The 12,213-nt window shown below is 52.5% G+C and overlaps 1 protein-coding gene across 1 annotated transcript; it reads left to right on the forward strand.

The window, feature by feature from the left end:
- The first annotated feature begins 2,641 nt into the window (after positions 1-2,641).
- LOC116945449 (ras-related and estrogen-regulated growth inhibitor-like) lies at positions 2,642-9,918 on the forward strand. The gene is made up of 6 exons (XM_076069512.1): positions 2,642-2,727; positions 3,379-3,435; positions 7,504-7,580; positions 8,235-8,382; positions 8,933-9,026; positions 9,152-9,918. Exons 1-6 carry the CDS (start codon positions 2,643-2,645, stop codon positions 9,321-9,323), a joined length of 633 nt encoding a protein of 210 aa, XP_075925627.1. The 5' UTR covers position 2,642; the 3' UTR covers positions 9,324-9,918.
- The last annotated feature ends 2,295 nt before the right edge of the window (positions 9,919-12,213 follow it).

The raw sequence follows: 12,213 nt of genomic DNA on the forward strand, positions 1-12,213 counted from the left end.
CATAGAGAGAGAGAGAGACAGAGACGGGCTCAGAGAGAGAGAGAGACGGGCATAGAGAGAGAGACACACACAGAGACGGGCATAGAGAGAGAGAGACACACAGAGACGGGCATAGAGAGAGAGACAGAGACGGGCACAGAGAGAGAGAGAGGTGAGACGCGAAAGAGACGCACACAGGGAGCGCTGAAGAGAGGGCGATGGAGGAGAGATGGAGGGAGAGCGCGACACACACTTAGACACAGAGATAAATACACACACAGAGACACAGGGACAAATACACACACAGAGACACAGAGACAAATACACACACAGACAATAGACAAATACACACACAGAGAAACATAGACAAATACACACACAGAGACACTTAGACACAGAGACACAACACAGAGACACACTTAGACAGATAGACAAATACACACTTAGACACAGAGATAAATACACACACAGAGACACAGAGACAAATACACACACAGACAATAGACAAATACACACACAGAGAAACATAGACAAATACACACACAGAGACACTTAGACACAGAGACACAACACAGAGACACACTTAGACAGATAGACAAATACACACTTAGACACATAGACACATAGACACTTAGACACAGAGACACATAGACAAATACACACACACTTAGACACAGAGACACATACACACAGATACACTTAGACACAGAGACAAATACACACACAGAGACACAGAGACGTATAGACAAATACACACAGAGACACATAGACAAATACACACTTAGACACAGAGACAAATACACACACAGAGACACATAGACAAATACACACAGAGACACATAGACAAATACACACTTAGACACAGAGACAAATACACACACAGAGACACATAGACAAATACACACAGAGACACTTAGACACAGAGACAAATACACACACACTTAGACACAGAGACAAATACACACACAGAGACACAGAGACACATACACACAGAGACACTTAGACACAGAGACAAATACACACACACAGAGACACAGAGACGTATAGACAAATACACACAGAGACACATAGACAAATACACACACAGAGACACATAGACAAATACACACTTAGACACAGAGACAAATACACACACAGAGACACAGAGACAAATACACACAGAGACACAGAGACACTTAGACACAAAGACAAATACATACACACAGAGACACAGAGACACATACACACACACATAGACACAGAGACACATAGACAAATACACACAGAGACACAGAGACACATACACACAGAGACACTTAGACACAGAGACAAATACAGACACACAGAGACACAGAGACAAATACACACTGAGATACATAGACAAATACACACAGATACACATAGACAAATACACACTTAGACACAGAGACAAATACACACACAGAGACACAGAGACAAATAACACACAGAGACACTTAGACACAAAGACAAATACATACACACAGAGACACATAGACACATACATAGACAGAGAGACACATAGACAAATACACACAGAGACACAGAGACAATACAGACACACAGAGACAAATACAGACAGAGACATAAATAAATACACACTTAGACACAAAGACAGATACATACACAGAGACATAAACACGTACACACTTAGACACAGAGACAAATACACACACAGAGACACAGAGACAAATACAGACACACAGAGACACAGAGACACATACATAGACAGAGAGACATATAGACAGATACACACTTAGACACAGAGACAAATACAGACGCACAGAGACACAGAGACAAATACACACAGAGACACTTAGACACAGAGACAAATACAGACACACAGAGACACAGAGACAAATACACACACAGACACAGAGACAAATACACACACAGACACAGAGACACAGAGACAAATACAGACACAGAGACAAATACAGACACACAGAGACACAGAGACAAATACAGACACACAAAGACACATAGACAAATACACACTTAGACACAGAGACAAATACACACACAGAGACACAGAGACAAATACAGACACACAGAGAGGCAGAGACAAATACAGACACACTTAGACACAGAGACAAATACACACACAGAGAGACAAATACACACTTAGACACATAGACACATACATAGACAGAGAGACACATAGACAAATACAGACACACAGAGACACAGATACAAATACAGACACACAGAGAGGCAGAGACAAATACAGACACACTTAGACACAGAGACAAATACACACACAGAGAGACAAATACACACTTAGACACATAGACACATACATAGACAGAGAGACACATAGACAAATACAGAGACACAGAGACACAGAGACAAATACAGACATACAGAGAGGCAGACACAGAAGAGAGACAGAGAGCTGGGGAGTGTTGGGGGGGGGAGTGTTGGGGGGGAGTGTTGGGGGAGAGTGTTGGGGGGGGGAGTGTTGGGGGGGAGTGTTGGGGGGGGGAGTGTTGGGGGGAGTGTTAGGGGGAGTGTTGGGGGGGGAGTGTTGGGGGGGAGTGTTGGGGGGGGAGTGTTGGGGGGGAGTGTTGGGGGAGAGTGTTGGGGGGGGAGTGTTGGGGGGGAGTGTTGGGGGGGGGAGTGTTGGGGGGAGTGTTGGGGGGGAGTGTTGGGGGGGAGTGTTGGGGATGAGCGCGGCTGAGGGGGCCCAGGGGGGGCGCCTGCCCCGCGCTCGCCTCGTGGTGCTGGGCAGGGACGGCTGCGGCAAGACCGGTGAGTGAGAGGGGGGGGGGCATGACGAGGGGGCGAGGGGGGGCGAGGGGGGACGAGGGGGGCGAGGGGGGCGAGGGGACGAGGGGGGAGGAGGGGACGAGGGGGGCGAGGGGACGAAATGTTTTAATCGCTTTGATGAGTTTGATAGTGATTTATTTATAAATCGCACTTTCGACTATTCAACTTTTGATGACAAAATTTGAATGATGCTGAATCATACTTTGATGACAGTTTTGACTGTGTATTGTTTTTATCTGATGATAGTTTTATGATGACGATGAAACTATGAAACATCACAACTACGATGAAGCATTATCGTAGTTGATAAAGACCATTGGTTTGATGACAGGTTTACGATGATAGCGTTGATGATGATGACAATGTTGGTTAGTGATTATAATGATGATGGTTTAACTATGATGGAATGAGCAGGTTGTCTCTATGGCAACCACGTGTCGATATCCGAGAGAATGCGCGTGCACTGGCGTGACCTCGTGTGACCTCGTGTGACCTCGTGTGACCTCGCTCCCCTTCCATTCCATCGCTGCTCCCCTCATCCCCCATACCCCCCCACCCCCTCCTCTCCCTCCATCCCCCATACCCCCTCCCCTCATCCCCCATACCCCCTCCCCTCATCTCCACGGGTTGCAGCGCTGTGCGTGCGCTTCCTCACGCGGCGCTTCATCGGCGAGTATGACCGGCAGAGAGGTGAGAGGTCAATTGTGTGTGTGTGGTGTGTGTGTGTGCAGTGTGTGTGTGTAGTGTGTGTGTGTAGTGTGTGTGTGTAGTGTGTGTGTAGTGTGTGTGGTGTGTGTGTGTAGTGTGTGTGTGTAGTGTGTGTGTGTGTAGTGTGTGTAGTGTGTGTGTGTAGTGTGTGTGTAGGCAGTGTGTGTGTAGTGTGTGTGTGTAGTGTGTGTGTGTAGTGTGTGTGTGTAGTGTGTGTGTAGTGTGTGTGTGTAGTGTGTGTGTAGTGTGTGTGGTGTGTGTGTGTAGTGTGTGTGTAGTGTGTGTGTAGTGTGTGTGTGTAGTGTGTGTAGTGTGTGTGTGTAGTGTGTGTGTAGTGTGTGTGTAGTGTGTGTGTGTAGTGTGTGTGTAGTGTGTGTGTGTAGTGTGTGTGTGTAGTGTGTGTGTAGTGTGTGTAGTGTGTGTGTGTAGTGTGTGTGTGTAGTGTGTGTGTAGTGTGTGTGTGTAGTGTGTGTGTAGTGTGTGTGTGTAGTGTGTGTGTAGTGTGTGTGTGTGTAGTGTGTGTGTGTAGTGTGTGTGTAGTGTGTGTGTGTAGTGTGTGTGTGTAGTGTGTGTGTGTAGTGTGTGTGTGTAGTGTGTGTGTGTGTAGTGTGTGTGTAGTGTGTGTGTGTAGTGTGTGTAGTGTGTGTGTGTAGTGTGTGTGTGTATAGTGTGTGTGTAGTGTGTGTGTGTAGTGTGTGTGTGTAGGCAGTGTGTGTGTGTAGTGTGTGTGTGTAGTGTGTGTGTAGTGTGTGTGTGTAGTGTGTGTGTGTAGTGTGTGTGTGTAGGCAGTGTGTGTGTAGTGTGTGTGTGTAGTGTGTGTGTAGTGTGTGTGTGTAGGCAGTGTGTGTGTGTGTAGTGTGTGTGTAGTGTGTGTGTGTAGTGTGTGTGTGTGTGCAGTGTGTGTGTATGTGTAGTGTGTGTGTGTAGTGTGTGTGTGTGTGTAGTGTGTAGTGTAGTGTGTGTAGTGTGTGTGTGTAGTGTGTGTGTAGTGTGTGTGTAGTGTGTGTGTGTAGTGTGTGTGTGTAGTGTGTGTAGTGTGTGTGTGTAGTGTGTGTGTGTAGTGTGTGTGTGTAGTGTGTGTGTGTGTAGTGTGTGTGTAGTGTGTGTGTGTAGTGTGTGTGTGTGTGTAGTGTGTGTGTAGTGTGTGTGTAGTGTGTGTGTGTAGTGTGTGTGTAGTGTGTGTGTGTAGTGTGTGTGTAGTGTGTGTGTGTAGTGTGTGTAGTGTGTGTGTGTGTGTAGTGTGTGTGTAGTGTGTGTGTGTAGTGTGTGTGTGTGTAGTGTGTGTGTAGTGTGTGTGTGTAGTGTGTGTGTGTAGTGTGTGTGTAGGCAGTGTGTGTGTAGTGTGTGTGTGTAGTGTGTGTGTGTAGGCAGTGTGTGCAGTGTGCGTGTGTGTAGGCAGTGTGTGTGTGTAGTGTGTGTGTGTAGGCAGTGTGTGCAGTGTGCGTGTGTGTAGGCAGTGTGTGTGTGTAGTGTGTGTGTGTAGTGTGTGTGTGGGCAGTGTGTGTGTGGGCAGTGTGTGTGGGCAGTGTGCGTGTGGGCAGTGTGCGTGTGTGTGGGCAGTGTGCGTGTGTAGTGTGCGTGTGTGTAGGCAGTGTGTGTGTGGGCAGTATGTGTGTAGGCAGTGTGTGTGTGGGCAGTGTGTGTGTGCAGTGTGTGTGTGTGCAGTGTGTGTGTGTGTAGTGTGTGTGTGGGCAGTGTGCGTGTGTGTGGGCAGTGTGCGTGTGTAGTGTGTGTGTGTGGGCAGTGTGTGTGTAGGCAGTGTGTGTGTAGGCAGTGTGTGTGTGTGCAGTGTGTGTGTGGGCAGTGTGTGTGTGGGCAGTGTGTGTGTGGGCAGTGTGTGTGTGGGCAGTGTGCGTGTGTGGGCAGTGTGCGTGTGGGGCCTGTGGGCAGTGTGTGTGTAGGCAGTGTGTGTGTGTGCAGTGTGTGTGTGGGCAGTGTGCGTGTGTAGATCTGAATGTAGAAAGAGACACACACGAACAGATATAGCGTGTCAGGGTGTGTGTGAGGGTGTGTGAGGGTGTGTGTGAGGGTGTAATGGTGTGTGTGAGGGTGTGTGTGATGGTGTGTCTGATGGTGTGTGTCAGGGTGTGTGTGAGGGTGTGATGGTGTGTGTGAGGGTGTGATGGTGTGTGTCAGGGTGTGTGTCAGGATGTGTGTTAGGGTGTGATGGTGTGTTTGAGGGTGTGTATGATGGTGTGTGTGAGGGTGTGTGAGGGTGTGTGTGATGGTGTGTGTGAGGGTGTGTGTGATGGTGTGTCTGATGGTGTGTGTCAGGGTGTGTGTGAGGGTGTGATGGTGTGTTTGAGGGTGTGTGATGGTGTGTGTGAGGGTGTGTGTGATGGTGTGTGTGATGGTGTGTGTGAGGGTGTGTATGATGGTGTGTGTGAGGGTGTGTGTGAGGGTGTGTGGGATGGTGTGTGTGAGGGTGTGTGTGAGGGTGTGTGTGATGGTGTGTGAGGGTGTGTGTGAGGGTGTGTGGGATGGTGTGTATGAGGGTGTGTGTGAGGGTGCGTGTGAGGGTGTGTGTGATGGTGTGTGTGAGGGTGTGTGTGAGGGTGTGTGTAATGGTGTGTGTGAGGGTGTGTGTGAGGGTGTGTGTGTGAGGGTGTGTATGATGGAGTGTGTGAGGGTGTGTGTGAGGGTGCGTGTGAGGGTGTGTGTGATGGTGTGTGTGAGGGTGTGTGTGAGGGTGTGTGTGAGGGTGTGTGTGAGGGTGTGTATGATGGAGTGTGTGAGGGTGTGTGTGAGGGTGTGTGTGAGGGTGTGGGTGAGGGTGTGTGTGAAAGGTGTTTGTGAGGGTGTGTGGGATGGTGTGTGTGAGGGTGTGTGGGATGGTGTGTGTGAGGGTGTGTGTGAAGGTGTGTGAGGGTGTGAGTGAGGGTGTCTGTGATGGTGTGTGTGAGGGTGTGTGTGAGGGTGTGTATGAGGGTGTGTGTGATGGTGTGTGTGAGGGTGTGTGTAATGGTGTGTGTGATGGTGTGTGTCAGGGTGTGTGTGAGGGTGTGTGTCAGGGTGTGTGTGAGGGTGTGTGTGAGGGTGTGTGGGAGGGTGTGTGTGATGGTGTGTGTCAGGGTGTGTGTGAGGGTGTGTGTGATGGTGTGTGAGGGTGTGTATGAGGGTGTGTGTGAGGGTGTGTGTGATGGTGTGGGGAGCGGTAGTGTAGCGGTAGTGTAGCGGTTAGCGCGCTGCGCTATGAACCTGGCCACCCGGGTCCGATTCCCGCTCACGGCCAACACCGGTAACGATTATCTGAACCGGTCCCGGGCCTCCCCTAGGTCGACTCAGCCTCAAATGAGTACCTGGTGCGGTGTGTAAACAGCGCCACTGGGGAGACGAAGGCGGTCGGGCGTGGTGCTGGCCACCCACCCCCTCGTGTACCGTTCCGGCCTTCATAGGTGCTCGCTAACAGCACTTGCCCCTACAGTCTGTTAAGGCTATACGGGGGGTCTTTGTCTTTGTGACGGTGTGTGTGACGGTGTGTGTGACGGTGTGTGTATCAGAACCGGTCTTGGGCCTTCCCTAGCTCGAATCAACCTAACATTAGTACCTGTGTAAACATTCGCACTTGTGGAGACAAAGGCGGTCGGGCGTGGTGCTGGCCACCCACCATCTCGTGTGCTGCACCGCTCTTCACAGGCGCTCACTAACAGCACTTGCCCCAACAGTCTATTGAGCCTTTGTGCGGGTGAATGTGTTTGTGAGTGTGTGGGTAAGTCTGTGGATGAGTGTGTGTGAGTGGATGAGTGTGTGTGTGAGTGAGTGGGTGAGTGTGTGGGTGAGTGATTGGGTGAGTGTGTGAGTGAGTGATTGGGTGAGTGTGTGGGTGAGTGTGTGGATAAGTGTGTGTGTGAGTGGATGAGTGTGTGTGTGAGTGAGTGTGTGAGTGATTGGGTGAGTGTGTGAGTGAGTGGGTGAGTGTGTGGGTGAGTGTTTGGGTGAGTGTTTGGATGAGTGTGGGGGTGAGTGATTGGGTGAGTGTGTGTGTGAGTGGGTGAGTGTGTGGGTGAGTGTGTGGATGAGTGTGGGGGTGAGTGTGTGCCGTCCCTCTAGAAGTCACCTACCGCTGTCGGAAAGAGGTGGACGGGGAACCGATTGAGCTGGAAATTCTGGACACAGCCAATAAACAGGTAAACAACAACATATGGGTAAACACATGAGTAAACACGAGTAAACACACGGGTAAACAACAACACACGGGTTAACACACGTGAGTGAACACACGGGAGTAAACACGAGTATACACACGGGTAAACAAGGGACTCAACAGTCAGGTAAACACAACATAGCCACTGGCTATGTCGATGTGGAGAATAAATGAGCCACATCTACACATAGACAATGAGTCAATTCGCTTCCTTCCCGTGTCGGCCCCTGCGCCAGCCATGCGGCCTTGACGAAGGGCATCGTTTCAGCAGCAGCATGATTTACATGATTTTGGGTCGAGCTAGAGGAGACCCACCACTAAAGCGAGGGTCCTTCCCTATAACGTCTGACAGTTCACCAGCATTGGTTTAAGCAGGCTAATGAGACACCCTTGTGCCGAAATCGGCCCAGAGTTTTGCTTCTATTGAACCAATGCGGTTTCATGAGGCACACCGTTCGGCTGATGAGCTGTATTAACAAATACTTTTATTGCGTGTGTGTGTAATCACATATGCAGTCTCTGTCGACGTCTCGGACCCGCACTGAGTACCTGGTTAGGGGGTGGGGTGTGTTCCTGTCTGTGTCTCTGTGTCTCAGTGTCACCCCGTGTCCCCGCGCCGTGTCCACCCCTCACCCAGGTGTCCGGGCTGCCAGGCCATGCCCCGCTGGAGCGCTCCATTCGCTGGGGAGACGGGTTCGTGCTGATCTACTCCGTGACGGACAGGGGCAGCTTTCAGGCCGTGTCGCGACTCAAGAGGCTCATTGACCACGTGAAGCAGGCGCTCGGCGAGTGGGGGGAGGGGGTCTGTGACACAGCACTAAGCAGGTAGCGAGTGGGGGGAGGGGGTCAGTGACACAGCACTAAGCAGGTAGCGAGGGTTGGTGCATCACACACAGATGTGAAATCATTTTCCCATGGCCGTCGAAACAGCATCGTGCCTGGGCTCGCCAGGAGAAGCGGTACGGCAAATGGACGAATCGCCATCGGTGTCCATCTGTGCGGGGATAGAGTATTTCCCCCTCGCACGCGTTAAATTTCTCTGGGTACTCCGGTTTCCTCCGACGTGTATAGACTCCTCGTTAATTGGCTGAAAACATCGTAACATAGAAACCCTAGATAGTAGCAGCACCCTCCCGCCCAACAGGCGCTGCTGGATAAGTGAATGATGAGGACCCAGCCTGGCAGACAGCTTTATCGACAAAGACAAAAGTTCGAATGAATTTAATTCCTTTTAAATGAGAGATTATTAAGAAAAAGCATGCGAACGCATGAGAACATTGCCGCACGCGGTTCAGTTATGAATCCCCTCGCCCCCCCCCCCCCCCCCTCTGACAGGCATCCCTGCTATCATCGTAGCGAATAAATGCGACATGGAGGGGGGGCGCGTGGTGCGTCCCGAGGAGGGCCAAGCCCTGGCCAGCGACCTCAGGTGATGAGTAGCCTTGTTGAGTAACCCTGATGAGTAACCTCGTTAAAATAGCCCTGTTGAGTAGCCCCGATGAGTCGCCCTGGCTCAGAGCGATGTGCGACCTCTCTTCCCCCCTCCCTCCCCAGGTGCGGCTTCTTTGAGCTCTCCGTGGCCGATGGGGGAGGCTACGAGGCGGTGGAGGCGGCGCTCGCGGCGCTGGTGCGCGAGGTGCGGCGCGGCGCGCTGCACTCCCGCGTGCTGCACGTGCGTCGCGCGCTCATCAGCCGCCTCGCGCGCAGCAAGACCATGCAGTGGTAGATAGAGCCTGGCGACGCGGGGGGCGGGGGGGGGGGGGTGCCACCTTTCCCGGGATGGTCGTCTGTGTTGGAATTCGTGGCGGTGCTTGCAGGTCAAAGGTCCGCACAGACATCTGGTGCCCAGCTGTGCTTGTGGTCAACTTTATGACGGGGCCCGATTGCCGCACAGGCTTGGAGAGATCTGGACAGGCTGAGAAACGTCTCTGGGTTTGTTCCATCGTGGATAATGTGGCAACTCTTGGTCGATGGCTACCGTGCAGCTGAAGGGACATGAGTGGGGGTGGGGTAGGGGGGAGTGGGGGGTGAGGCGCTGTCGTGGAAAATTCTTAATTACAGTACACTACTCAAGAAAAGACGAACAGTATCTAAATTATAGATAATGGAATCACATTTGAATCATTTGACGGGACCCCGAGGTCCCGCAAAAATCAGGTCAATAATGACTATTTTTAGTCGGCCCACTCGTGATCAGCCGCGAGCGGCGAGTGGGGGTGGAGGGGGCAGACGTCGCACCCCACCCGCTCGCGGGGAGTGGGGAGGGGGAGATCAGCCCCCACCTAATGGGGAGTGGAGAGGGGGAGATCAGCCCCCACGTAACGGGGAGTGGGGAGGGGGAGATCAGCCCCCACGTAATGGGGAGTGGGGAGGGGGAGATCAGCCCCCACGTAACGGGGAGTGGGGAGGGGGAGCTCAGCCCCCACGTAATGGGGAGTGGGGAGGGGGGCATTAGCCCCCGCCGATTGCCTCGACTACTATCCAGCCATCCCGCCCAATCTCGTCGCCGAGTTGGACGACGACAGCAACGCGCCGCCCGCCCAGACTCGCGCCAACAACAAGCGCCAGCAGCAGGCGGCGATCGACACGATGGGCGCCACCCCACCGGCCAAACGCAAGCCCGGGGGGCGTCCGCCGCAGTCGCGCGCGGCGACGACGCCCTCCGGTCAGCCGTCGATCCTCAGCTTCTTTGCCGAGGCGAGCCCGCCCCCCAGGCAGTGAATTTAACGTGTTTATGTAATTTTTCAACTTTTTACGAAACTTAGTGCTCCGAGTAGCTCTCGACAAGGCCAATCGATTGACACTAGTTTTGTTGTCGGTAAGGCAACAAGACTCGTGTCGCTACGCGGTTTTTTCCCACCCCGGGGCAGTGATGGGACCCCGGGGTCCCGCCAATTGCTTCATTTGCTATTTGAATCTAATTTCCAAGAGACGTGGTTAATTGGTCAATTTGTATCTGCATCACGTGACTCCGATGACTTGTCATTTTAATGTATTTATTTATTTTGCTCGTCACGAATGACTCACTGCGATATTTCTTACACCGCTAGGTTGGCTTGGAGTAGTAACTATTGGCGTAAGGCACTACCACGAGAGTCCTATATTGCTGTACCCTCTAGTTAAGTACCAGAAGCACTACTGGCGTGCCAGATAATGATCGTAGCAGCGTTGCGGACTGTTCGGGCTGCGTGTAACTGTAGACCACGCAGTGCTAGGGTGCGGTTCGCGAGGGGTCAGGGTCATGGGGGGGTCCGGGTCCTCGTGATTGTCCCGGCGTGGGCCACGTGCTCTCGCCGTGTGTCTCTGTCTGTGTGTCTGTGTCTGCGTGGGGAGCGGTAATGTAGTGGTTAGTGCGCTGCGCTACGAACCCGGCGACCCGAGTTCGATTCCCGCTCACGGAAAAGATCAGTGATGATTATTTGAGCCGGTCCCGGACCGCCCCTAGGTCGTCTCAACGTCAAATAAGTACCTGATGTGGTGTGTAAACATCACCACTGGGGGGACAAAGGCGGCCGGGCGTGATGCTGTCCACCCACCTCCATGCGTACCGTTCCGTGCCTAGCCAGGCACGGATAGGCAACGTCTCTCCATCTCCACTGCCACCACCACTGCCCCCGCTTAGCAAAGGTGCTGGGGCTGCTAACGCCGCTCCGTGCGGTCCCGGTGGACGCGAGGTGGACGCGCGCCCTCTCGTGGCCACCGCTGGGGCTGGGGCTGGGCGCGTGGAGCCCCGCGCAGAGTGGCGCAGCTTGCCTCTTGCGGCACCCGAGCGAGGCGCTATTTTGCCCCCCACCCCTCCTCCTCCCCTTTGAATGTATCATCTCCTCGTGAGATGACAGGCGAGATATAGACAAGTGATAGAGATGTGGCGGTTTCCTCCTTAGTATGACTCATCAGTAGAGTCGCCAACGGGGACTGTACTGACAAAGCCGATCGAACAGCTGTCACCTCGTCTCACCGCGGTCTGTCGGGTTGTCACATTTAGTCAACGTATTTATGGTGACTGAGGACAAGATGCCCACAGTGAAATTCTTCAGGAACTCGTGGTTTGCATACTGCTTCAAGAGTTTTCTGCACGCGCAGTGTACGTGTGTGTGTAGGCGCGCGGCTGTAGACATCCCTCGTTTTCCTTCCCGAACTACTTTGTCCGTTGTGGTGTCATGGAACGATGGGGTTGTTTGAGGGAGGTGGGACACAGAGATTCATTCTCTATGTTCATGGGCCTTTTATGATTATTTGGAATTTAATTCCAGCGGATATTTGATGCATTCCTATTTGTTCATTAGCTACCTCGTGCCCTGAGTTTTTACTCGTTTGCTTTGCCTGGCGACGCCCCTGGTCTTAGACGGAATGGGGAGGGGCTGAGAGGGAAGGGGGGCTGAGAGGGCCCGAGTAGAGGCTGCCCCCTTCCCTCTCTGACCTCCAACCCCCAGGCCCTACCCCACGCATAGCAGCGTCCAGAAATATCACGCAAGGTCCGGTTACATCCTCACTGTCCCACCGCCCACTCACAGTCTCTCAGCTGTACACACAACAGACACAGACTCGGACAGCCATTGGCAGTCTCACACACATACACTCGGACACACACACGTATAGAATGCCACGTGCTCACA

The sequence above is a fragment of the Petromyzon marinus genome, chromosome 24, assembly GCF_048934315.1.
Source record: "Petromyzon marinus isolate PM22_M1 ecotype Great Lakes invasive population chromosome 24, UKy_Petmar_22M1.pri1.0, whole genome shotgun sequence".
Classification (NCBI taxonomy): domain Eukaryota; kingdom Metazoa; phylum Chordata; class Hyperoartia; order Petromyzontiformes; family Petromyzontidae; genus Petromyzon; species Petromyzon marinus.

Excerpts from the sequence above, each read along its gene's own strand:
- LOC116945449 (XM_076069512.1), top strand. The coding sequence starts at position 2,643 with ATGAGCGCGGCTGAGGGGGCCCAGGGGGGGCGCCTGCCCCGCGCTCGC. Across the intron at positions 3,436-7,503 it reads CGAGTATGACCGGCAGAGAG|AAGTCACCTACCGCTGTCGG; the intron begins GTGAGAGGTCAA and ends CCGTCCCTCTAG. Across the intron at positions 9,027-9,151 it reads GCCCTGGCCAGCGACCTCAG|GTGCGGCTTCTTTGAGCTCT; the intron begins GTGATGAGTAGC and ends CTCCCTCCCCAG.